The sequence below is a fragment of the Syngnathus floridae genome, chromosome 7 (assembly GCF_059516105.1).
Source record: "Syngnathus floridae isolate MCC-2025c chromosome 7, RoL_Sflo_1.0, whole genome shotgun sequence".
NCBI lineage: Eukaryota > Metazoa > Chordata > Actinopteri > Syngnathiformes > Syngnathidae > Syngnathus > Syngnathus floridae.
In genome coordinates, this window is record NC_142419.1 from 6,601,834 (window position 1) to 6,628,692 (window position 26,859).

Genomic DNA, 26,859 nt, shown 5'->3' on the forward strand with positions numbered 1-26,859 from the left:
GGGAAAATTTTAAAAAGGGGCGTAGCCCGAAAGTCAAAGTAGCCCCCGTCTTTCTGCCTCTTTCACTCTTTCTTTCAGTGGGAGCCGTCAAAATAATGGATTGTCACGCTAAACGGCCGGATACAAGAGGGCAAAGAAGTTGCCCGGGCAGGGGAGTCGGGAAAGGAGGGGGTAATTGTAGGAGGCCAGGGGGGGAGGCCACTTTGGACAGACGGGGGTGAACACACTAAGGGGTCTGCTATGCTTCCAAGGCAATTTATTCCCTATTACCCAATGGCGACAAAACATTGTGAAAGACCAATTGTTATTCCAATGCTAAGATCACACTATTAACTACTTTTGCATTTTAACTTTATTTCCCCCAGAGATATAAACACAGTTATTTGTAACTAGAATTGTCCTAGACTTGGAAGGGTCTGCACTGTATTCAGAGACACTATAATTTGGACATTTATTCACCACCCGGGTAAAACATAGCCACTTACGCCATCTAATGAAATCAAATCCAAGAGCTGCATAAACATTTTCTTTAAAAGATAACATTGATTGATTGATGCTGTCAGTGGTTTTAAATTTAAAACTTTTTTTTTTTGTCGGTGTAATTGGTGGTATACAACACTTGTCTTCTTTTTTCTTTAGAGGTCAAGTAGAAATGTCAAAATAAGATCTTGTAGAAATACAAAACTTAGCTCACTGGATACAGAAACAGCCCAAAGTTGAAGACATTGCTGAGACATCGGAGTTGTGAAAGCCACCCAGTCCAGAAAAATTAGGAGAAAATAACACATTCCGGACTCCAAGAAATGGAAAAAGGAACAGTGGAAGACTCGTTGGAGCGACTACTCGGATCATTTGAACAAGTACTGGAAAAAAGGAGCCAGGATAGACGATGATAGCTGAGGAAGGCTAATGTCCAACTATGCACATAGAGAGGTGTTCCTAATTTTTAGCTAAACGGGGTGATCAAAACAGTAGAAAGGGGTTCAACATGTTCGGCGCAATTCTACACTGCCGTAGAGTCAAGAGGCGGTCTGTCTCGCAAAATGAACAAACGAAGGAAGGTTTGGGTTTCTCGCAGAATTTTGCTTAGCCACTTTAGCCTTATGAATATTGTTTGGCAACCCTTGTAATATCTTTGAACAAGTTACAATATATCTTGGCTCGCTGACTATTTTGAGCAGATTTTTCCTGGCCCACTTGTGAGCTGGTCATTTGTGGCTTTGCAATGCTTCTGGCTGCTTGGAGTGTGAAGTTCACTTGAGCCACACAACTCATCATTGCTCATCAGGAGGAAATGAAAATCTGTGGCTAAATATGTCTTTTGTGGTTCACCTCTGATGTGTTTTTAAGAATCATTGTGTGGTAGTCAAATTGGTCCAGATTGTAACTAATGTGTGATGCTTCTCCACTGCAAAAACATTTCCTTAGAATATCGGGTCATTGATCTTTGAATGGAGTTTCAATGCAGTAAAATATGAGCCACAGCTGCTTTCCTAGAGGCTGTTTCTTGGTCTTTATTCACAGAAGGATTGCCTGTTTCCCCCTCTTTTGCCCCGCTTCCCCAGCCAGTCTTGGTACTAGTGTGTTTGATGTATATTTGATGGATTCCAATATCCCTGTATCTTTTTCTACTTGCTGACTACAGAGGATCAATATTTTGTGTGTGCGTGTGTGTGTGTATGTGTGTGTGTGTGTGTGTGTGTTTGCGTGCGTGTGTGCGTGTGTGTGTATGTCAGAGAAGAACAAAGATGAGATACTCGCTGGAAGCGTTGTGTAATGAGCATATGTCATAGTCTTCACTTTCTTGCCATTAATAACAGTCATGTAGCTGAAAGACAGAGAAGATGGCCCATGTGAGACCGTCCAATCCTATGGAGAGTTGAGACTCATAATCTTGCAACATTCGATTTAGTGGAAAGATATGTGGATCATATTTTAATTTCCCCAGCCATACTTCAACCATGAAAAGAATGAAAACAAAGGAAAACATTTGGGAATGGGGTAACGGGAATCTGATCGATGGAAGTGAAGACAAAAATAACATAAATATAGGAAGTGTCTGTGACTATAGACAAAGGAGAAATAGTCAAGAAATCCGGAAATGACAGATGTTCTGCTGATTTGCAGACCTTAAATGGACAAAAGCTTATTGTGAAGTAAAGCATTTTTGGGGCAATCCATTCCTTATTTCCTCCTCAAGGCTTGTGAGTCCCCTTGGATAGTTTGCTTGCAAGATGATTTTGATCTATACCCAGTCTCTAGAATAAACATGCATGAATGCTTATTTCCAACCTGCACACTTTAAGGCGTCTTTCGGCACTATTTTGTCTAATACTTCAACAATGTCTCTTCTGCTTCCACTAAAACCTCTGGGACATCCAAGCAAGCATGCGTTGCATCCTTCCCCCACTGGCCAATGCTCCTCTCTGAGAAAGGCGGGATGCTGCAATACCTTCATAATGAAGTGATGGTGCCTTTGGACCTCCAAGCCATTTGAAAAGCAACCAAACAAGGTCTCTGAGGCAAGCTTTGAAACAAAAGCGCTCCTTTTTTCCAGGCATTAATTCAAGTAAGCATCTTTTTTTTTCCATGTGAAATCGCTCCAGCAGGACCCATCAAATAAAGTTTAAAACAGACAAAGAGCATGTTCAGTTCAAACCCCTGAGCGAGATAACTCACGTTGGTGTACATGTACTTATCGTATAAAACAGTGTGTTACATGCATAGCAGCAGCTGCAAACTTATAACAATCTTTATTTCTAATTCACAGGGTTTTTTGCTGGATTATTTACAGAAATCCATCAAGAAAAATATTCATCACTTGTCTGTACGGCTGCAAACACATGGTTGTGCATTACAAACAAGTGTGGATTCCCTGTCAGCTTGATGGGAACCCCCCACCCAGCACACACACACGCACGCACGCACACACAGCCTTAGACAACGGGGGAGAGTGCCAGTGCTGTTCCCCAGATCTATTTTCGAGGTGACGGGAAAATGATCAAAGCTATGTGAGCTGTCTACTGGAATGACCATTCTAACCATCTCTAAGGTGTCTCAGCAACCACTCACATATAGAGTACATATTTACACTTCATCGATATTTACAAACTTGGACAGCAGTTTCGATAACTAAATGTGGAAAAACATGCACAGACTATCAGCTGCAAAGAAGTAAGCTGTCTAGTAGTGTGGAGTATCCCCAGCTTGTCAAGCATGTCAGCCATTCTTCCAGACTTCGTTTCTCAGTTTCAGTAGCTAATTGCGTCTCCTTGGAGCTTGTGGGTGCAGGCGCAGATGGAATCGGACGTACTGTACAATTGCTTCTCTCCCTCCCAAATCTGTCTTTATGGAACAATGGAAATTTCCGGTACATAGTGAAACAGACATGATCATTGCTTGAGATGAGAAATCAGCTGCAATGTGCTGTTAGCACTATTTAAAGGTTTTCTAATTTTTTCCCTGCACCTTAACGGATATGAGCTATAATTTTGATTATTTAAAATTTAAAACTACTCCCCCACTTTCATCTCTCCCTAGAGGGTAAAACAAAGATGTGACTGACCAAAGATAAAAAGCATCCAAATCAACATCAGGAGTTTAAAAAATATTCATCATCAATTAATACAAAACTCTGGAGGAAAGGCAATTAATGTGTGTCTTCAAAGTCACATGGGCAACTTTCAGCCTGGCAAGAACAATAAAATACAGCATTTTAGGTCGATTCTTTAGGTCGATGTGAACAGGGTTTGCTTGACAATATTTTCATCTTGCTTACATGAATCTTTTTTCCCAACTAGGTCATTGTTGAAACATAGATAAGGTCACTGCACAGGGGAACAGTATTGTAGAGCTAACACAGGCTACAGTCATTTGCTCCCACGACATACATTTCAAATTGAGATGGCCTTTGATGTTGATCCTCTGCAGAAACACAAAGCTGCCAACAAACTGCAGCCAAGTGGACTTCTCGTTGCACCCTCCCCTCTTAGTGTTTCCTCCCATGGGCTTCCCTCACACGGTCCTCGCAAAAGACAATTTGTTTCTGTCTCATCACATGTTTTAATGTTACTGGTGATGACCCGATGAACGGATGAATGGATCCGTGCATGTACAAATGTGAGAGTTTTTTGGTTTGTGGGGAAGTAAAGGTCACATCTTCAGCAGTTCTATATATATTGGCAAGGTCTGCTCAAATTTCGCTCACTCATACACTTAAGAGACTGGGTCCCAGCCTAGTTAAAAATGCCTTAGCCAAAAACTCATTTGGTGTATCACCATTACATTATGGTGTGAATAACTCCACTGGGCATCATGCCAAAATACTTTTCTGTGCCTCTCTATTCATTTAAAATGTTGCTGATGACATTGTGCTACCATACACGAGCAATACTTAGAAAAATATTTCAGGCAATTATCTGTACTGCTTGTCCCCACGGGGGTGCTGGAGCCTATCCCAGCAGTCATCGGACAGTAGGCGGGGGACACCCTAAACTGGTTGCCATCCAATCGCAGGGCATACAGAGACGAACAACCATTCGCACTTGCAATTAGGGACAATTTGGAGTGCTCAATCGTCCTACCAAGCATGCTTTTGGGATGTGGGAGGAAACCGGAGTGCCCGAAGAAAACCCACGCGGGGCCCGGGTAGAACATGCAAACTCCACACAGGGAGGGCCGGAGGTGGAATCAAACTCACACCCTCCTAACTGTGAGACGGTCATGCTAACCAGTGCACCACCTAGCCGCCCCTATACAGTGCAAAGTACTGATGTTTTATATATACGTATATATATATATATATATATATATATATATATATATATATATATATATATATATATATATATATATATATATATATATATATATATATAGCCTCGGTTTTCGACCACAATCCGTTCCAGAAGGCTGTTCGAGAAGTGAATCATTCGAATTCCGAATCATGTTTTCCGATTACAAATAATGGACAAAGTTTCATCCGTTCTAAGAAAAAAAAAAAAAAAAAACGCCGCCTCTTTTAATTTAACTTTTCTTTTTTCATTTGTGCATTTCTGTCCGATCGCGCAACTGCAGCGCACCGCCGAACGCGTAACCGTAGCGCGTCACCGACCGCGTAACTGCACCGTGCTGGTTGCATTATTGAGACAGAGCCGTCGCTGAAATTTAGAAAATATTTTTAATGTCCGGATGTACTTTTCAAAATTTAAGTGGACCTCAGTGCGCAGGGAGCTTAATTTTGTCCGATCGCGCAACTGCAGCGCACCGTCGAACGCGCAACCGTAGCGCGTCGCCGACAGCGCAACTACACCGCGCTAGTCGCATTATTGTGACAGAGCAGTCGCTGAAATTTCGAAAATATTTTAATGTCGTGATGTACTTTCCAAAATTTTAGTGGACCGCAGTACGCAAGGGTCTTAATTTGGTCCGATCGCGCAACCGCAGCGCGCCGGGCGCTCGCTGTCGCATGGTTTAAGAGCTTCTTTGTGTTTTAGGATGGCTTTACTGCTCACACTTGCTTCCTTTGGAGGCATGATTAGAGTTGATGCAATCCTGAGAGTAACTAGAATGTAATAACGAACGGAGTCAGTTGGCATGCGGGTCCTCTCGGCTCATCTCGCGAAGTTCGACAACCGAATTTCGTGTGACATCCGAAGCAAAAAAATCTCAAGTCAAGTCAAGTCACGTTTATTTGTATAGCCCTAAATCACAAAGAGTCTCAAAGGGCTTCACATAGCCAAAAATGGACAATTATTCTCAAAGCATCCCCTGATCATAAGCTCCCAAAAGGGCAAGGAAAAACTCAAAAAAACCCTGCCAGGGGAAAATGAGAAACCTTGAGAAGGGACCACAGATGGAAGGATCCCCCTTTCAGGATCACCAGGTTGTAATGGATGCAGAGAGGGCACAAGTAATACATAATATGAAAATCAATGAAAAAATGGATGTCGGAGGTGCCCTCGATTGTCCTGGCAGTGTCTTCAAGGAGGTTGAGCAGCAGTTTCTTCATCTTGAATTGGTCCCCGAGAATCCAGCTAGCCGCTATCAGCTTTTGCGCCACCTAACCCCCTCCCCAGCCAGGGAGGGGGTGGGCAGAGAGAACAACACAAACTCCGGCATCACAAATTTTTTGTTCGAATACCGATTTGTCCCCTCCGTGAGTCGTCACCTTATCGTGGTGGAGGGGTTTGCGTGCCCCTAGGAGCCATGTTGTCTGGGCTTCATGCCCCTGGTAGGGTCACCCATTGCAAACGGGTACTAGGTGAGGGGCCAGACAAAGCACAGCTCACACAAGCCCCTTATGATGAACAAAATAAATGGATTGTGTTTTCCCTCGCCCGGACGCGGGTCACTGGGGCCCCCCTCTGGAGCCAGGCCTGGAGGCGGGGCTCGAAGGCGAGCGTCTTGTGGCCGGGCCTTCGCCCATGGGGCCCGGCCGGGCACAGCCCGAAAAGGAAACGTAGGTCCTCCTTCCCTTGGGCTCACCACCTGTGGGAGGGGCCAAAGGGGTCAGGTGCAGTGTAAGCTGGGCGGCGGCCAAAGGCAGGGACCTTGGCGGTCTGATCCCCGGCTGTAGAAGCTGGCTCTTGGGACATGGAATGTCACCTCTCTGGCTGGAAAGGAGCCCGAGCTGGTGTGCGAGGCAGAAAAGTTCCGACTAGACATAGTCGGACTTGCCTCCACGCACAGTTTGTGTTCCGGTACAAGCCATCTCGAGAGGGGCTGGACTCTCTTCCACTCTGAAGTTGTCCACGGTGAGAGGCGTCGAGCAGGTGTGGGTATACTTATTGCCACCCGGCTGGGCGCCTGCACATTGAGGTTCACCCCGGTGAACGAGAGGGTAGCCTCCCTCTGCCTTCCTGACTGTTGTTTGTGTCTATGCACCAAACGGCAGCTCAGAGTACCCACCCTTCTTGGAGTCCCTGGAGGAAGTGCTGGAGAGCACTCCTCCTGGGGACTCCATCATTCTACTGGGTGACTTCAGTGCTCACGTGGGCAATGACAGTGAGACCTAGAAAGGTGTGATTGGGAGGAACGGCCCCCCCGATCTGAACCCGAGTGGTGTTCTATTATTGGACTTCTGTGCTCGACACGGATTTTCTATAATGAACACCATGTTCAAACATAAGGGTGTCCATGTGTGCACTTGGCACCGGGTCACCCGAGGCCGCAGTTAGATGATCGACTTTGTAGTCGTGTCATCGGATTTGCTTTGGACACTCGGGTGAAGAGAGGGGCGGAGCTGTCTACTGATCACCACCTGGTGGTGGGTTGGCTCCGATCATGGGGAAAGATGCCGGTCCGACCTGGCAGACCCAAACGCTCTGTGAAGGTCTGCTGGGAACGTCTGGCAGAATCCCCTGTCAGGAAGAGCTTCAACTCCCACCTCCGGCAGAGCTTTTCCCACGTCCCGGGGGAGGCGGGGGACATTGAGTCCGAGTGGACCATGTTCCGCGCCTCCATTGTTGAGGCGGCTGACCGGAGCTGTGGCCGTAAGGTCATTGGTGCCTGTCGTGGCAGCAATCCCCGAACCCGCGGACACCGGCGGTAAGGGATGCCGTCAAGCCAAAGAAGGAGTCCTATCGCGCCGTTTTGGCCTGCGGGACTCCGGAGGCAGCTGACAGGTATCGGATGGCCAAGCGGAACGCGGCTTCGGCGGTTGCTGAGGCAAAAACCCGTGCATGTGAGGAGTTTGGCGAGGCCATGGAGAATGACTTCCGGACGGCTTCGAGGAAATTCTGGTCCACCATCCGGCGTCTCAGGAGGGGGAAGCAGTGCAACGTCAACACTGTTTACAGTGGGGATGGCGTGCTGCTGACTTCGACTCGGGACGTCCCGAGTTGGTGGGGAGAATACTTCGAAGACCTCCTCAATTCCACTTACACGCCTTCCATTGTGGAAGCAGGGCCTGGGGACTCTGAGGTGGACTCTCCAATCTCTGGGGTCGAAGTCACTGAGGTAGTTAAAAAACTCCTCGGTGGCAAGGCCCCAGGGGTGGATGAGATCCGCCCGGAGTTCTTAAGGGCTCTGGATGTTATGGGGCTGTCATGGCTGACACGCCTCTACAACATTGCGTGGACGTCTGTGACAGTGCCTCTGAATTTGCAGACTGGGGTGGTGGTTCTCCTCTTTAAGAAGGGGGACTGGAGGGTGTGTTCCAATTACAGGAGAATCACACTCCTCAGCCTCCCTGGTAAGGTCTATTCAGGGGTGCTGGAGAGGAGGGTCTGTCGGGAGGTCGAACCTCAGATTCAGGAGGAGCAGTGTGGCTTTCGTCCGGGCCGTGGAACAGTGGACCAGCTCCACACCCTCAGCAGGATCCTCGAGGTTGCATGGGAGTTCGCCCAACCAGTCCACATGTGTTTTGTGGACTTGGAGAAGGCGTTCGACCGTGTCCCTCGGGAGGTTCTGTGGAGGGTGCTTCGGGAGTACGGGGCGCTGAGCCAACTGATAAGGGTGGTTGGGCCCTGTATCACCGATGCCAGAGTTTGGTCCGCATTTCCGGCAGTAAGTCGGATTCGTTCCCAGTGAGGGTTGGACTCCGCCAAGGCTACCCTTTGTCACCGATTCTGTTCATAATTTTTATGGACAGAATTTCTAGGTGCAGCCGAGGCGTTGAGGGGGTCCGGTTTGGGGACCTCAGTATCGCGTCTCTGGTTTTTGCAGACAACGTGGTGCTGTTGGCTTCTTCAGGCCGTGATCTCCAGCTCTCACTGGAGCGGTTCGCAGCCGAGTGTGAAGCGGTCGGGATGAGGGTCAGCACCTCCAAATCCGAGTCCATGGTCCTCGATCGGAAAAGGGTGGAATGCCCTCTCCGGATTGGGGATGAGATCCTGCCCCAAGTGGAGGAGTTTAAGTATCTTAGGGTCTTGTTCACGAGTGAGGGGAGGATGGAGCGCGAGATCGACAGGCGGATCGGTGCAGCGTCAGCAGTAATGCGGACTCTGTACCGGTCCATCATGGTAAAGAGAGAGCTGAGCCAAAAGGCAAAACTCTCAGTTTACCGGTCGATTTACGCTCCTACCCTCACCTATGGTCACGAGCTATGGGTCGTGACCGAAAGTACGAGATCCCGGATACAAGCGGCCGAAATGAGTTTTCTCCGCAGGATGTCCGGGCTCTCCCTTAGAGATAGGGACGCGCTGGAGAGACTATGTCTCTCAGCTGGCCTGGGAACGCCTTGGGATCCCGCAGGATGAGCTGGATGAAGTGGCTGGGGAGAGGGAAGTCTGGGAGTCCCTCCTGAAGCTGCTGCCCCCGCGACCCGACCCCGGATAAGCGGAAGAAGATGGATGGATGGATGGATGAATACCGATTCTGTCGAGAACCGGGACGTTCGAAAACTGAGGCTCCACTGTATATACATTTAACCAGTGCGCCATTGAGCTGCTCCTATATAGTATAAAGTCCTGATGTATATACTAAATACATCCATAAATTTGACCAGCTCAGTGGCCTAGTAGTAGAGTGTCCACCCTGAGACTGGAAGGTTGTGAGTTCAAACCCCGGCCGGGTCGTACCAAAGACTATAAAAATGGGACCCATTGCCTCCCTGCTTGGCGCTCAGCATTAAGGGTTGGAATTGGGGGGTTAGATCACCAAATGATTCCCGAGCGCGGCACCGCTGATGCTCACTACTCCCCTCTCCCCCAGGGGATGGATCAAAATCACATGGGGATGGGTTAAATGCAGAGGACAAATTTCACCACACCCAGATGTGTGTGTGACGATGATCATTGGGACTTTAATCCTTTAATAAAACTTTCCTAATTAAGTTGGAGTCTTCCATCTAGCAAACCTCGTTTGTTTATAGATAACTGATGCTTCTTATCATCACAGAAAAGTTGACTTGGATCCGCGAGGTGCAACAGCCGTGTAACATTCCTGACCTAAAACGGCTGTTCAGGAGACGCCAGAGAATTAATGTTACTTGTGTGTACACAGCCCACACTGAATTCCAGAAGCCTCTTAAAGCCTCTTTCTTCATAAATCTGTCAAATCTAGCTCCAAAAGTGTTCAACCCCATCATGAGCAATCTAACAAAGGCTATTTTAGTCAGGAAAACTCATCAAAAGAAAAGTTCAAAAGTCCCCGCTGCACTTCCATGCTTATATGCAACATACATGTACTGTATAACATGTTGGAAGTGTAGAATCACGACAATTTAGAGAGGAAGTGGCAAGAATAGGCATCCTCAACAGGCATCATGAATGACATAAGACAATGGAATGCATAGTTCTCTACTGGGATTCTGCTGAACCAATTAAATGCAATGAATGGAATTTTTTTGCTTTTCATTTGAGCTGATTTGTTATTCCTGAACTATGCTACGATTAATTCAGCAGATTATAATAAAGCACATTTTAGTGGTAGAGTAGTAATCTCCCATTCCAGAGGTTGGGGGCAAGGGGGGGGTGCAATCCATTGTGACCATGTTCAAGTGTTCTTGAGTAAAATACTGAACCCCCACTTGCGCCTGATGCTGCGTCACCAGAAAGCAAATGAGATAACAGTGCCGTTTTGAGTACCAAAGGTAGAAAAGTGCTATAACGAGTGTTAGTGTGCTTTTTTCTAAATTTCCAAATAAAAGCTACAAATTCGGATTAAAAAAAAAAAATCTGATTTCCACATTTCCGGCCGCGATAATGTTATACTGAATGTACACTGTATGTAATTTGATTTTTTTCACAGTGACTAGAACAACATTATAGGAAGATAAAATTTCTCTTTACTTTATATTACACTCAATATATCCACTCTCACTCTGCAGCCATGCAGTGCTCTAATCACAACTGTAATATCCTGTCGTTTCAGATTATTTTCAGAACACCAACAACCTAATCCTCCTCATGGTGACCAACTCCAATTTAATTGCTTTAAATCAATGCATTGTGCACCGGTTCCCCGCACAAAAAAATATAATCTGTTTATAAATCCTGTGGTATGGACCCCATCAGAATAGTGTGGCAGAGGTCACACAGTGCTTGCTGAGAAATGCCTCAAAAGATTAAGTACACAGGCTGTTGTGTCATTGGAAAACAGAAACCTGCTTATTATATTTCTCAGAATTACTAAGAGGCTTAAAGAAAATACTGTCCTTTTGAATTAATTATTCAAGAAGAAAACTGAGTTGACTTTTTGTAATTCAGTGTCTGAAATTCACTAGTTGTTAGATTTACTCCTTGAGGTCAAGCAAGTTTGTCTTGCGAAGTTATTCAGGCCTTTTTGCGCAGTGAGTAGTGCATTTAAATGTTCCGGTGTCCAAATAGTAGCTCTATTTCATGTTGAGGCTAAACACCTCATATCCTCTTCAACAGACTGATGTTTATATTTCAACCCAGCCTGACATGCTGTGTGTTTCTCTTACAGCCACCGCAGAGGAAAGTCCAACTGGTTTGTTTGGGTTAGACAACAGAGGAATGAGGGGAGAAAGACAGAGAAATTTCAGGGCGTGTGGAAGTGGGGGGTTGATGGCAGAGAAGAGGGGTGCACAATGTTGAATTAGAGAAGGGAGCCCTCAAGGGTGAGAGACTAGAGGAGAAGAGAAAGATTTTTGTGATGTCACTTGGTGTGTGTGACGTGATGGGCCAGAGGACCAGATTATTAGAGGGAGGGAAGAGGAGGGCACCAAAAGTGATGTAGACGTACAAAGATAAGTAGTGGTGAGGAGAGAAGGAAAATTAGTCCATGTCAGGGGGAAGAGATGGAAGGGGAGAACAGATGTGGGGAGAAAGGAAAAGTTGGGTGGGTTGGGACCTCAGGGTTACATTCCTGAAGTGCAACCAACCTGGTGCTGCTCCTCTCCCCAATATAAACACAGAATGGAGAGGAGGACTGACAGTCTGTCACAGAATTAGAAAAAGATACATTTCTCAGGGTGGGATGCAATAAAAACATATAATTATGTAAGTGTTTTACAGTTGACATTAGCAGACATTATGGCAGTATAGCTTATGAATTAAATGTTGACTATCCAATCATTACGTTCTAGTGTCACCCCATTCAATTATTCTTTTCTGTCGAAGAGAGCATCATGCCTCATCCTGCCAGCTACTTTAAATTGATACTTAAATATACCTGGCTCGTTGCTTTGCACAAAAACTATTGTTTTTGCCTGGTTGCGCATGTTAACTTTGCTTCGCATGTGCTGTCGTTGTGTCAGCACAACGTTTGTTTGATTAATTATTGTTGCTTTAGCGACATCTAGTGGTCTAAATGATGACATGATTTTTAAATGACTTGCAATACAAAAGCTACGCGACAAAGAAAAAGCTCCAAATGTAACACAGTAATTAGAATTTGATATTATATTAACAAATGTTTATTAATGTACTTGTAATTTGCAGTGGAGTAGAACTTCACTGCATCATCAGAGATGTGTCTAAATTTTTGATTTCCCTACTTAAGTCAAAAGAAAAATATAATTCTGTACAATGTACATGAAAGTGGCAAAACTATTACTTTCACACACACAACTGGGTGCGGTGAAATTTGTCTCTGCATTTAACCCATCCCCGAAGGGAGCAGTGGGCAGCAGCGGTGCCGCGCCCGGGAATCATTTGGTGATCTAACCCCCCAATTCCAACCCTTAATGCTGAGTCTTAATTGATATTATTTGAACGTAATTGTTCCGTCGTAACCAAGAAACTTCTGCAAAGAGGAGTTTCCATCAAGTTGCGTAGTTTCACGCAAAATGCGTAGTATTCTGGGACAGTCTGGTCACGTGACTGCGGGTTTTGGTGTTGTAACGCAGCAACCACGCAAGCGTATTCGAGGAGGAGCAAGGGAGCGATCTGCAACAGTTTGCTATGCTTCACTCCACGGATCAAGACTTTATTTATGAGGAAGAGGTTCAGTATGTGGCTGAGCACTAGTAAAGTGTTGTTTTTCTCCAAGAAACAACGCTGTCAACATCTGATCTACTGACGTGAGTAGCATCCTTTTACCGAGGCAGCGTGCTAACCACAGCTAGCTTCTTAAGTCGCTGCAAGGCTGCGCTGAAACACTGCTAACATTCTGGTTTACATATCTAATGGTTTGTGTTAGAAAGCGATCGATACTTGCATGTGCATGTTAAAGGCAGTAAATGCTGCTTGTTGTATTTCTGTCCGTGTGTTTCATATAGGAGATGGCCCAGGAACCAATCGATGCTCGCAAGAAGTTTATTCTTACCACTACGGGAAACTTCTATGAGCTAAAGACGCCATCCCTTCTCAATGACAGCCCAGAGCTCAACAACTTCTTGGATGATGGAAACCAATTTGTCTTGTCCATCAGCAGACATGAAAGTAATCTTCGCCTATCAAATAAGGTAGCGCAAACTGCAAATATCACTTGGATTTGTTGTTTTAGTATACATATAAACAGCTTTTTAACATTCATTTGACAAATTTAATAATACTTTAGTCCCCAGATGTTTTAATGATATGTCTGTGGTGTGCTGTTGTCAAAATGACCAAAGGCTCAAGAATTACACTACATATTACACACTCTATTCTAATTCCTGCTGAAATCAGCCTGTTTTAGAAGCTTTTGTGTGTGCTGCACCCTTACTCTTGTGTGTCTCCTTGAGATGCAACCTTATTACGACATTAGCTTAATTTTTTTCCTGCCCCACATTCATGAAGAAAAACACTGAAATGATCTTTCTCCATAGAAATGAATGAACATGCTGTTATTCCGTTCTAGCCTCTAAAAAACAACCGAAACAATTTTAAAAAAGTGAATATTTTATGTTAGTATCAAAAGTGACGTAATTAGATTTTTGTTACACTTTCTCCTAAAATACACATCAATCCATCCATTATCTGTACCGCTTATCCCCACGGAGGTCGCAGGCGTGCTGGAGACTATCCCAACTGTCATTGGGTAGTAGGTGGGGGACACTCTGAACTGGTTGCCAGCCAATCGCAGGGCACACAGAGACGAACAACCATCCGCACTCGCATATATTGGTAATTTGGATTGCTCAATCGGCCTAACAAACGTGTTTTTGGGATGTGGGAGGAAACTGCAACATGCAAACTCCACACGGGGCGGGCCGAAGGTGGAATCGAACCCGCACCCTCTGAAGTGTGAGGTGGACGCGCTAACCAGTGCACCATCACACACGTTGTGCATCTTATTTTGTTGTGCACACCTTAGCCACCTGGGGGCAATATGACATACATACCAGTATACAGTCTGTCTTCCCAATAGGCTCACTCACAGCCACGTTTTTATAAAACAGCAAAATGATTCATTTTACACTCTATGTGTGGGCAAGCACTCTCAAAACAGCTATTTGCCTCCAAGCAGTTAAAAAATAAATTTTCCTTGTTTCCCCTTCAAATTAATTCCTCTTCCTTCATCAGATCGAAGCATTGGAAGCTGGCCGAGAGAAAGTGTTGGTGTTCTTCAAGCTCTACCCCACAGTGATCACAGAGGAGAACCTTCACCAGAGCATCCTTGTGTCATCCATGTTGGAGTCTCCTATCAACACTCTATACCAGGCTGTGAGACAGGTCTTTGCACCAGTGCTGCTCAAAGATGAACGCTGGCGTTCGGCGTTTGATCCAAAGCTTGCGAGTTTGCTCAGTGAGTTAGAGTTGGGTTTGGGCTCAGTGGTCCGCCAGTCTGGAGCACAACCCTCTGAATTGAAGAGAGGGCACTCGGAAGAAGATGTTTTGGGTATGTCCACACAGACCAATAGGTTATGCATGGGTCATTGAGTTGCAGGTCATTGTCTGTATCCAACAATTCACACAATGTTGTGTATGCGTCTAACCTATTCAGGTATTCTGACGCCCAATGATGAGTTTTTATACTGGGCGGATGTATCTGAGTCTGCAAAGAAGACAAATGTGAAAGAAAGAGCTGCATACTTCACAGAACAATTTAATCTTGTAGAGAAGGTATGCATATAAAACAGTAAATGTAAACCTACTTAAAGTTGCTGCTGAAAACGTTTTTTTTTTTTTCAAACAAAGTAACAATGATACTGTTATCAATTTACTTTGGTTTGACATAAAAATGAACAATGAAGATATTTTCTCGTAAATGTGATGTTTTTGTTCAAAGTGATGCAAAATCATACTAACTCCACTTGTATCCGTTTCCAACAGGAGTATTGTGGTCTTGATGGCCTGTCTTTGTCCGATGTGCTGGATCTTGTAGATCAAAGCAGAGACGCACTCGATGGTGTTTGGCGACAGCTTGATTATGAACCTTACCCAGAAATACGAATGGTCCGATTGATGGACGTTATTGGTGAGAATAACTGACAAAAATATATTTTTTTTTGCTTCTGATGCGAACATGTACCTTATTGTGTAAATGTACATTTTAACAAATCATTTCTACTCAACATTTCTTTCAAGGAAATTATGATTTTTTTTTTTTTTAATCTTCAAGGTGGAGCCCTTGGACGGTATGTCCAGAAGAAGCTCAGTGATCTCAAAATTTTTGAACAGCCCTTTGTGTCTGTGAGGGAGAGCTGGAAAACTGGGATAGCCATCTGTGAGCATTGGGTTGCAGCTTGTGAGCATTTGACTGGACAGGTGGGAGAGACTACTAATAAATAATAATAAATCTCTGGAATGACTGAGAAATATTGTCAAAAGAAGTGACTGTCCTCAACATATCTTTTTTAATCCTTTGTAAATTACATCGCCAGGTCTGGAAGAGACATGCTCCTCAACCCTGGAAGGGAAACAAACATTGCCCGCAATCCCTACATTGCCTTGGCAAACGATTGGATGAGGTGTGCTATGTCAACCCAGTTCATTTATTCTATTGATCTATTTACAGTATTTACATTCCTACTTATGTACTTTACCTGCCTTCATTCCTAATTAATGTCCATTTGTGTTGTCGCCTCATCGACATATTCTAGACATTCATAATGGAGTTCAAAGTTTGAGTGTTTCTCGCATTGTTTTATACATTTTTTTGACCCCCTCTCAATGAGTTGTGTGAAATGCACTTTCTCTGTCTATCAGGTGGTGTCTCTGCGGGTTTTCCATGAGAAGCTGCTAAGTTTGTTACCAGGAGGAAAGCAGCAGACTCTGACCTCAGATTGTGTTTTTGAACCTTTCTCTGGCCTTAACCCTCTCCAGTACAACCCCTACACTGAGGTTAGTTGAGTGGACTGCATGTGCGCCTTGAAAGATGAACCTTTTCTTCCTCCTTGATTCAAATCTTTGTTGTATGCCTTTGTAGCCCCTTTGGAGGGCAGCAGTGGCTCAGTTTGAGCGCATCATGGCTCCATCAGAGCGGGAGGTGGCTGGCAGACTTAAGAGCTACATTGCTGATGTACAAGACAACCCACAGCAGGTTGTGTAACAGCGCTGATTGAAATGTACGGCCTTGAATGTCTGCTCACCTCGAATACATGCATTTTATGTAGCTGTTGCAGGTGTTCCAAAAGCACAAGGAGTTAATCAGGCGGCCTACCATCAGAAAAGAACTGCAGTCTGAGAGAGACACTCTAATGGCCAGACTGCTTGACTACAACAAGGGTGAGCTCGATCGTCTCATATATCTCATCATTTTGAACCACTCTTTTTTTTTATTTTATGGTAGACTTTTTTTTTTAAATAACAGACATTAAATGTGCTATTTGTATGTTAACCCCTTTTATAGGTTTGAAGACAGACTTTGAGAGTCGCTGCCATGGAAATCCAGGAGAGAAGGCCGGCCCACTCATGGGGAGAAATCTCTCTGATGTGGTCAATAAAATTATCTGGGTTCAGCACATCATACATAAGGTAGCCTTTTGAACAAATACACATTGCAAGCATTTTAGGGACTATTAGATTTGCTGGTTTAGCAATGCTAACATAAATAACATCACAATCAAGGGCAAAACTAAAGTTGAGAAAATACATGTAAAAAAAACAAAACAATGTAAAGCTTTAAACAGATTCTTTTGTTCATACAATAAAAATTTTAGATGTTACCTGCTGACAGTTTCGACTGCTACTCTAGTCTTCTTCAGACGGCTCTGAAGAAGACTGGAGTAGCAGTCGAAACTGCCAGCAGGTAACACCTAAAATTTTTATTGTCTGAACAAAATAATCTGTTTATAGTATTACGAAGACATGATGAATCTCATTGAAATAATACAATGTAAAGCTGCACGGCTCTCCACAGCCTAAACTCCAAGCTAAAGTCATTGTTAGATCTCTTTTAAGGTATGTTGACATGCGGCTGTGGAAAAACATCATTGAAACAAAAGCGCTAGTGATGGACTTTCGCATTGTGGTAAATATGTTAAAAGTTGTTTGTTTTTTATTTTCTTGTGCTTTCATCCCTGCATTAGGTGGAGGACTGTGTCCGCATCAGTGAAGCTCTGCTGTCAGATCTATCAGGGTTCAAAGGGTTTGTGCATTTCTGTGATGACTTTCTGGAGATTTTACGGGCTTATGAACAGGAGCAGTTTGAGGAATGGTCCAGAGATTTATTGTCTGGTTTGGCCGATCCCAAGTCAGGACTCGGGTAAGACGCAGTCCACTTTTTATAAAATGATTTATAAACGCTGTATTCACTGTATTACTGCTTAATACTTGAAGACACTAATGTTTTCAATTCACATTTTATTGTGCAAGTTTTGTCACTGCACAATTCCTAAATATGAATTATGCAAGTAAAATATTAAAAATGTAAAGTAAAGTAAGTCATTTGAAGATGCATCGACTCCATTGTTGTTCCATTCTGTGGTCCTATTGTAAAAATATTTTCATCTGAATTGAGCCTTGTACTTGCACTTGTACTGTACTCCAATGTAATGCACATAATCTTTGTCGCTTTAGTCTCCAGGCGAGTGATCGAGTGATGGAACTGGATCATGCAGATGGCAGGTTGAAGATCCATTACTCTGACAGATTGGTCAGTCTGCTCAGGGAGGTCAGGCAGCTCTCTGCTCTGGGCTTTGCTATTCCTGCAAAGATCCAACTGGCTGCTAATACTGCAGACAAGTTCCATAGGCAAGCCATTGTCCTCAAACAGGTGACCCTTTCTCGGTTTTCTTTCATGGTCTTATTTTCTCTTCTTGTTTTTGTTTGGTTTGGGCTTGCATTTTAACAAAGCTTTGTTACGTTTTATAGGTGGCAAATTTTTACAACACAATTGACCAGCAAATGATCCCATCTCAGAGACCAATGATGCTCACGCTTGCTTTGGCTTTTGAGCAAGTCATCAAGGTATTCCAAAAACAATAGAGCAAAGGCAACTGTTTTGCGCTTGACAAGGAGCGAAATGTTAAACCATTTATTGACTAAAAGTGGGTATAGACTATATTATTGTTTATTTGTGGATAGCTGGAATTGAATAAAACATGTAGTGTCTGTTTTGGGCTACCATAAAAAAAAAGGGTTGTCGTCGTCCTTATTAGAAGCCATTTAATTATTTTGAAGTCAAATCACTGCATAATTGTTTTTTAATGGCGCCTAGGTTATGATGATTATTATGTGATAATGTCTTATAATAACATCTCGTCTCTTGGACAGAATCCTCGTTCTCATTCAAAGGAATCAGGCAGTAAACTGCACATCACTTGGAACAATCCAAAAGAGCTGGAAGTTTACATCTCCAAACTGCAGTCTGCCACTGAGAAACTCTCCACTGAGAACAGGAAGCTACGGAAATGGCACACAGATTTCACAGACAAGGTTGGAGCTCAGCCTTAAGCTTTTACCAATTCCTGTTACGGACTGTATGAATTTGTGGACTTAACCCACAATTGGCTTCATGTTCATCTTTGTGTGTTCTCAAGGTGGTGACTTTGATGAATGTCGACTTGCTGAGACATCAACAACGATGGAAAGAAGGCCTCCAGGAGCTCCGCACTGGCTTTGCCACTCTGGAGGCTCAGGTAATGATTGTGCACATGTGCCTGTGTTACCATGAAATCACTGTGCTTGATTGAAGCTCAAGTATTTAGGATTTTTCCATCTTGAAATTCAGGGCTTTAGGTCTGATGACATGCAGGCATGGCGGCAGCACTGGAATCATCAGCTATACAAGGCCCTTGAACACCAGTATCAGACCGGATTGGAAGCTCTCAACAAGAACCTACCTGAAATCCACATTGACCTTACGTTCAAGTGAATGCAACTTCTTCGTCATTATCCACAATTCCTCGCTTGAGTTTCCCAAAATGCATTCTCTTTGTCCTTTCTCTGAACAGACAGGGCCGGTTGCAGTTCCAACCGCCATTTGAGGAGGTACGGGCACGCTATTACAGGGAGATGAAAAGGTTCATCGCAATCCCGAACCAGTTCAAAGGTGTCAGCGCACCGGGCGATCCGGTTATCTTTGGGGCTATGATTGACAGGAATGCGTTTGGGTTCCTCACCATCTTCAACAAGGCAGAGGACCTCTTCAGCCGCTTGCAGGCTATTCAACACAAGTACAAGGTGCCAGAATAACATTACATTGATGATGATGGTGACAGTGAGTAACATTCTGAACTCAACTTTATTTTGTGTGTGTGTTTGTTTCTTTTTTTTTTTTTTCTTAGGAGTGGGTGGTACTGGGCCAGGTAGATTTGGAGAAGTTAGTGGAGAAGCATCTAACCTCTGTGCAGGATTGGGAGAGGAATTTCAAGGCCCTGAAATCCAGAGGAAAAGAATCAGAACGTCTGCCTAGGTACATATTAATAAAAACAACACGTATGGCCTTAAAACACTTTGGATACTTAATCTACTGCTAAATTATTCAAATCTTATTACCGTATTTGCCGGTGTATAAGTCGACTCGGTGTATAAGTCGACCCCCTAAAATTCGACGGAAATTTACGATTTTATGATATATCCTTTGTATAAGTCGAGCTCAATTGTTGCATTATATTAAACTTCAAAATTCAATCAGAAATATGCGAAATTTATTGACGAAATGTGTTCAAATTCCGGGAGGCCGTGCGCATGCGCAGTGGCCGGAAATAGCTCCAGCCGAGCGGATCGGCTGTTTATAAGCACCGCGGAGGAGATCGCGGAGCCTCATTCGACTTCCAGCGGCCGGCGAGCTCGCGCACGCCGCCCGGCACCACCGGGAGGCCGGAAATAGCTCCAAGCCGAGCGGATCAGCACTTTATAAGCACCGCGGAGGAGATCGCGGAGCCTCATTCGACTTCCAGCGGCCAGCGCACTCGCGCACGCCGCCCGGCACCACTGGGAGGCCGTGCGCACGCGCCAAGTGGCCGGAAATAGCTCCCGCCGAGCGGATCGGCTGTTTATAAGCACCGCGGAGGAGATCGCGGAGCCTCATTCGACTTCCAGCAGCCGGCGAGCTCGCGCACGCCGCCCGGCACAGCCGGGAGGCCGTGCGCACGCGTCGGGTGGCCGAAAATAGCTCCGGCCGAGCGGATCGGCACTTTATAAGCACCACGGATGAAATCGCGGAGCCTCATTCGACTTCCAGCAGGCCGCGCACTTGCGCACGCCGCCCGGTTCAAATTTTCTAAGTGCCAACGGCTCTTGCGCCATAAAAAGTCCGCCTCGGCTGGTTCCCCATGTCGGCCAGAACAAGTGAAAATTCGGCCTCTTCCCCTGGAAGTCCGGCCAAGTTTGGCGAATATTTTCTAAGTGCCAACGACTCAACCGCCGTAAAGTGTCCGCCTCGGCTGGTTCCCCATGTCGGCCACCACAAGTGAAAATTCGGCCTCTTCCCCTGGAAGTCTGGCCAAGTTTGGCAAATATTTTCAAAGTGCGAACGACTCAACCGCCGTAAAGTGTCCGCCTCGGCTGGTTCCCCGTGTCGGCCACCACAAGTGAAAATTCGGCCTCTTCCCCTGGAAGTCTGGCCAAGTTTGGCGAATATTTTCTAAGTGCCAACGACATTCATTTAGACATGGCGATTGAATGTTTACGTACCGGTAGTTATTGTCGTTGCTTGACGCGCGATGACTCGCACATTCGCTCAATACCCAGTACTTCCCCCTAGCAGTCATCGTCGCTGCCTGGCTTTCGATGTCCGTTATTGAGGTGAGAATATTTGAAATTGTTGCTGAGGATGCGTGTTAATGCGACGAACGCTTTATAATGATTCAGTTTCTCGCTGTTTGATGAGCCTGACGGACGCACACCCACGCACAATGAGATGCATGAGAAACGGCCTTGGTTACCATCACATTTGAAGCGATGAATACGAAGTTAAATTTTATGACTCGGTGTATAAGTCGAGGTCGATTTTTTTCGGTCGATTTTGGATCGAAAAAGGTCGACTAATACACCGGCAAATACGGTATTTATATCTGCAACCCTCGTGAGGAAAAATGGTTCAGAAAATGGATGTATGGATGGATAGTATATTTATAAAAAAATAAAATATTCGCACACACATTCACACCTATGGACAATTAGAATCTTCAGTTAACGTAACATTCTGATGAACAGGGATTAGATCGAAAACCATAGTTTCTGGGGAAAAAAAAGCTCATACAAGCACGAGCAGAACATGAACTCTACACAGGAAGGCTTGAACCAAGATACACGGTGCCTCTTGACTGAGGCAAATGACCTAACTAACTCCCCAGTGCTATTTGCAATTTAGCAAAGAAAATATGATAAAAACGGAGTTTGGGTCATTCAACATTTAAGCAGTGGATATAGATAGACAGAATGCACAAGGGCCCTATCAATCAACAATGGAAAACTATTTCATTTTTAGAACGATTGAAACCAACGTCTTTTCTTAACGCATGTCGCGTCCTTTATTTTTCAGCCAGGAGAAGGTTGACTGTGTCACAGTGAACTGTGAGCCGCTTAAAGCTGCCATTGATGGGCTGATCCAGAAGCTCTTTGACCTGCTGCTGATGTCTCTTCGGAAGTCCATACAAGGTGGAGTGCACAATAAATATACTGTTTATTTCTTTACAAACAAGACAATAAGTGTTTCTCTTTAGTCTTTTTGTCTGTTATTTTCTGATAATTTTATGCCTGATTCTTTGTTATTTAATTGCACTCATTTTGCTCACCTTGTAATGGCTCAATTTCAGGTCACACACAAGCCATAGACAGTTTTGTGTCAGAGTCTATGGAGACCTTGTCCACACGACCAGAAAATATTGAAGCCATTAGTACTGCCAGTGGAAAATATACCAAGATTGTGGCCCACAAACCTGAGGTAAGAAACAAATATCACATACTCTAGAATTTAAAACATATTGTGTAAAAAATTTTTTGCATTTTACAATATTCAAATCACTGAATCTAAAAGGTTTAACAGATTCCTTTATAGCACAGGTGTAAAACTCAAGGCCCGGGGGCCACATTTTATGTGGCCCGCAAAGACAAATTGTGCATCAAATTTGTGTGTCATTACTAGAATTTCAAGTTGTGTTCACTTTTAATCATGTCTGTTTTTTTAAATATTTGACCAGTTTTTACTCTGGTTTGAAAACGAGTTATTTGTCAGTTTGTTTTGTAGCTTTTACTGTATATAATATGAGGTGCTCATACATTTATTTGGGTTGACAGTCATAATGGCCCTCCGAAAGAAGCTATGACTACAATTTGGCCCGTGAAAAAATCTAGTTTGACACCCCTGCTTTGTAGAATGATTTTTGTCTCTGCATTTTAAATTGTCATTTAATTGTAAAAGGAAATGAACTGCTTTACAATAAAAGTTAAAAACAATGTACCTAATTAACTCAGCTCATTAACGCTTAAGACGCGTAGCGGATGCAGACTCGTGACATGGTGATGAACCTGCAGACGGTAATAATACTGCGTGTGCCTCAGCGGTGAGACAGCTCAGTTTGCAATTTAAATTCTGCTTCCTTTATTGATGATGTGGACTTATTGTTGATCTAGGTCTAATGTACTGGGCAGTTTGGAGTATGGTTATAATCACCGTTTTCTTGTATGCCGTTTCTGATACGCCTCTGCAGTTGCATCACAAAAAAATGATGAAAAGAAGAAAAACACTTATGACACAGTTGAAGTCACTTGTGCATTTCTCCCAAAAATTCTATGGCCACTACCTACCTTTGGAGGGACTCCTTTCTGGCACAGAAAACGACTATCATTTTATCATCATCAGAAGCTACATCTATATAGAATGTTTAATGTAGTTTTGATGAAGTTACGTTTTATTACTTTAAATATAAACTATTTGAAAATAGAACCAAAATTAGAAAAATATGTTCATGTTTGTAGCATAAAAATCATTCCTTGTATTTGAGGTCTTCATGGAGTGGTGTAGGTCATGCATCTAAAGGTTAACTGTTTGGGTTCGAATAGATCCTGCCTCAGTTCAAGTCAGCAGAGGAGAAGAATCGTTTGCTGCGAACGGTATCTGGGGCGGGGCTGGACTCCCTTTCCTCCCTGAGGGCCAAATGGGACAAACTGGAGCTTGTCATGGAGAGCCACCAGCTCATGATAAAAGATCAGGTACATCAACAGAGCATCATGTTTGGAGTTCTTGATGGGACACATTTTCTGTAACAGCATTTACTTGCTTGTAGTACTGATTTCTTCCTTTATCTCGCAAGCACCATACCTCCTTCACTGTATTTCCCAGTGTCTGACTTTTTTCGATATCGCTCATGCTCTTCTCCTTTTGTAGGTGGAGGTGATGCGAAGTCACACCACAGATCGTATCAATGCCTATAGGGCAGATCTGGAGAGGTTCAAGGCCCGCTGGGACCAGCTGAAGCCCAAAGAGGAGATGCTTGAGTCTGGTGATCATGAAACCCTACTAGCCAGTCTTCAAATAATCAGAGATAAGCAGCAAGAGTTCCAGGAGTTAGAATTAGTGCGCAGTAAACTAATGTAAATACTTTACTATATATTTTATATCAAGCATATCAAAATTCCACTTCTGGTGCTGCTGCTTCACCGTACTTCTCCTCTCTCGAGTGAGGACTGTGTCTACTTTGACCTGGAGGTTTCAACTTTCCCTCTGGCTGAAGAGACAAAACAAGACATGGAGGTGTATAGCCAGATGTGGGGTCTGTATGAGGAATGGCACCAAGGCTTTATAGAAAAGGCTCAGGAGGACTGGATCTCATTCAGGTGAAGTTTCAAATAGAGCCAAAACAAATCCTGGATGCTATTATTGTTGTTTCTTAAAATAGTTTTCTTTGCTTGAACATTTTTTTACAGGAGTAAGACCTACCTGTTTGAGGAATTTCTATTTACATGGCAGGATAAACTCAGGAAGCTGGAACAACCTACTGCCATTTCTGTTAAACTGCAAGAAGAAGTGGATAAATATAAGGTACACACTCCAGTTAAATATTTTTTTTGCTTTCCTTATCAGTTGACCTCTTATGTGTGTAATGAGTTTGTATTTTGTCTAATGAATAACTTTTCCATCTGTGTGTTCAGAGCATTGTTCCAGTGCTGAAGTATGTGCGTGGGGAACACCTTTCTCAAGACCACTGGTTGGACATGTTCCGCTTACTCGGTCTTCCAAGGGGGATGGCTTTAGAAAGACTCACCTTTAATGACCTTCTTGGAGTGGCAGATAACATTATTGCAAAGGCCATGGAGCTTAAGGTACACTGGATATAAAAAAGCCTACACAATACGGTTCAAATGCCAGTTATTCGTGACATGGAAAAATGTGACAAAGATAAATCATTTCACAACTTTTCGACCATTAGTGTGACCTATAATGTCCATAACTCAGTTGAAAAAAGGAATCTTTTCAGGAGGGAAAGTAGAGATGAACTGAGATAGAGTGGCTGTGCACCTTTTCATAAGTGGGAATGTCCATGTTCAAAATTACCCAATTAGGTTCAAACTTAAGCTCAATGGGGGCCAGCACACACATGGCACCATTTAACCCCCAAATAAATTTGAGCTATTCTAGTATTCTGTTATGCTTTTTCCAACATTTGTTGCTTTCTGGCGGACGTTTTGTACAATAATTGCTATGTGAAACTGTTCATCATTCCCTCTACCTTGACTAAGGTCAAATTAATGGCAGCAATGCTTTTGAATGATTTATGTAGGTCACATTTTTTTAATATCACAAAACCTTCATTTGAACAGGGTGTATAAACCACTGTAAGACATGCACACACACAACTGCACTCTAACACCGCGAGGCAGTTATCCGTCCATTTGCCTACCTAAGTAATATCCTTTTATTACCCTCCTTAATGCAGTAAGTGATGAGAAACTGGAGAGCGTAATGCAGGAAAATTAAACATATTTGATTCAGCACATTTACACTTTATAAATTCATAACCACTTAAGTCTGTTGGAGCACAGGTCAGTTTTGATTGAAATTTCCAGAAATATTTTTTGTCATTGTAACACTACAGTTCACTCTGTCTTGTTTCATGTGTTTGTAGGACCTGAACAGTCGTGCCCAGGCAGAGGTGACAATCAGAGAAGCACTGAGAGAGTTGGATTTGTGGGGAGCAGCAGCTACCTTTAACCTCACAGAGTACACTGGCAGCAGCGGGCATACTTTAAACATCATCAAAGACTGGAAGGATATAGTCAGCCAGGTAGAAGCATACACACACTGAACCAAATGTGCTCGCACATAGAGTCCTGAGTACAGTATTGAGCCTGGTGAGGGGTACACATATGAATTTATATTGTGGCCTCCTCCAGCATGGCACAATTAGAACTGAGGAAAATGCAACTTCTATGAGACCATAAATATAAATCGACCAAACGAAAGAGAAAGTGCGGCAGTTAAATAAGCATACGATCCTAAACCACTGTGCCAACTAGCTCGCCGTTCTTAAGCCATAATGGGTCTATGACCAACGTTATGTTCCAGACCAATCAGTTGAGCATCATTGCCCTACAACTGTGCATTGCAAATTGCCAGACTGAAAAAGTCTGTGCTTTCAGCTGTGTGACTTGAGTGCAATGCATTGTAAAATACTATTTATACAGAATATTGAGCAGGCATCACGTTGAAGCACCATTGAAATGATTTCAGACAAGAGACAAAATTATTCAGGTCATTTTACCAATAATCATTTTAAGTTACACTATATGATTGGATAACCTTTTTAATATCCCATGAGATAATCTGTATTGTTCAACTTCATTTTAAATTTGCTGTTACCCCTATTTGAGGAATCAGTTTGCGAGACTGCAGTTATTGAGATTCATCCCACGTTTTCAGATATCATTTACAGGCCAATAGGTTTTGGGGTCTTAAATGTATCGAGTAGTAACTAACTGCCAGAAAGCAGAAACATAAATCCTCCGTTTCACTTTTGTTTAAACTGGCAAACTTTTTTACCTCATGATTTACACTTCATACACACCTTCTGTCCCTGAACAAAGCATGATCAATTCCATCTTGTCATCTGCACGTTATGAGTCTGATACACTCAACCTTTGCCTCTGCAAAAATGGGTTTTACTCACATAAACTCATGTAGAATCTGATAAACTCACCGTACGCACTGAGTCTGCCAAACACACAGATCATTTTCTTCTGCGAGAAGTATTTACAAACCTCAGACCATTGATTTAGTGTATTTGAAATTTTGTCTTAAATGCATCTGCAAACAGCACAGCTGTGCATAGCCATGATGCAGATGTGCAGTCAAATTGTTTTAAACACAGTAAAATAAAAAAACATTTGCATTTCTTCTGTAATAGTTCCACCAGCTCATTTACATGCGTCATTTCGTCTAGATGAATTTGCATTAATCCTAAAATCAGTCCAGCAGACACTAAGAGACGAAATCTTCGCAGTTGAGCCAATGTTGGCCTTTTGCCACTTTGTGTCCATCTAGGTAGGAGATAACCGCTGTTTGCTGCAGTCTCTGAAAGACTCTCCCTACTACCGCAACTTCCAGGACAAGGTCAGATAAAAGTGTGGATTGAGCTCCTTTGAATAAACAGTAACAATTAAGACAAAAAAAAGGGTAAAATAACTATGTGATGTTTATTCC

General features: G+C 43.6%; 1 protein-coding gene across 4 annotated transcripts in view; it reads left to right on the plus strand.

The window, feature by feature from the left end:
• The first annotated feature begins 12,765 nt into the window (after nucleotides 1-12,765).
• Nucleotides 12,766-26,859, plus strand: part of dync2h1 (dynein cytoplasmic 2 heavy chain 1) — a 60,562-nt gene continuing 46,468 nt past the window's right edge. For 3 of the 4 annotated variants that reach the window (XM_088381121.1, XM_088381122.1, XM_088381123.1), the window contains exons 1-28: nucleotides 12,766-12,928; nucleotides 13,127-13,312; nucleotides 14,355-14,670; nucleotides 14,776-14,894; nucleotides 15,105-15,249; nucleotides 15,394-15,539; nucleotides 15,656-15,742; nucleotides 15,981-16,115; nucleotides 16,201-16,314; nucleotides 16,388-16,499; nucleotides 16,624-16,748; nucleotides 17,303-17,478; nucleotides 17,793-17,988; nucleotides 18,087-18,182; nucleotides 18,489-18,650; nucleotides 18,755-18,853; nucleotides 18,946-19,085; nucleotides 19,169-19,397; nucleotides 19,502-19,629; nucleotides 21,703-21,818; nucleotides 21,977-22,104; nucleotides 23,223-23,372; nucleotides 23,548-23,753; nucleotides 23,841-23,996; nucleotides 24,087-24,201; nucleotides 24,312-24,482; nucleotides 25,286-25,444; nucleotides 26,701-26,769. In XM_088381121.1, coding sequence (XP_088237247.1) covers nucleotides 13,130-13,312; nucleotides 14,355-14,670; nucleotides 14,776-14,894; nucleotides 15,105-15,249; nucleotides 15,394-15,539; nucleotides 15,656-15,742; nucleotides 15,981-16,115; nucleotides 16,201-16,314; nucleotides 16,388-16,499; nucleotides 16,624-16,748; nucleotides 17,303-17,478; nucleotides 17,793-17,988; nucleotides 18,087-18,182; nucleotides 18,489-18,650; nucleotides 18,755-18,853; nucleotides 18,946-19,085; nucleotides 19,169-19,397; nucleotides 19,502-19,629; nucleotides 21,703-21,818; nucleotides 21,977-22,104; nucleotides 23,223-23,372; nucleotides 23,548-23,753; nucleotides 23,841-23,996; nucleotides 24,087-24,201; nucleotides 24,312-24,482; nucleotides 25,286-25,444; nucleotides 26,701-26,769 — 3,978 coding nt within the window. In that variant the 5' untranslated portion in view covers nucleotides 12,766-12,928; nucleotides 13,127-13,129. Of the gene's footprint in view, nucleotides 12,929-13,126; nucleotides 13,313-14,354; nucleotides 14,671-14,775; nucleotides 14,895-15,104; nucleotides 15,250-15,393; nucleotides 15,540-15,655; nucleotides 15,743-15,980; nucleotides 16,116-16,200; nucleotides 16,315-16,387; nucleotides 16,500-16,623; nucleotides 16,749-17,302; nucleotides 17,479-17,792; nucleotides 17,989-18,086; nucleotides 18,183-18,488; nucleotides 18,651-18,754; nucleotides 18,854-18,945; nucleotides 19,086-19,168; nucleotides 19,398-19,501; nucleotides 19,630-21,702; nucleotides 21,819-21,976; nucleotides 22,105-23,222; nucleotides 23,373-23,547; nucleotides 23,754-23,840; nucleotides 23,997-24,086; nucleotides 24,202-24,311; nucleotides 24,483-25,285; nucleotides 25,445-26,700; nucleotides 26,770-26,859 lie in introns of those variants that run through there. The other variant, XM_088381124.1, reaches the window with a different exon arrangement.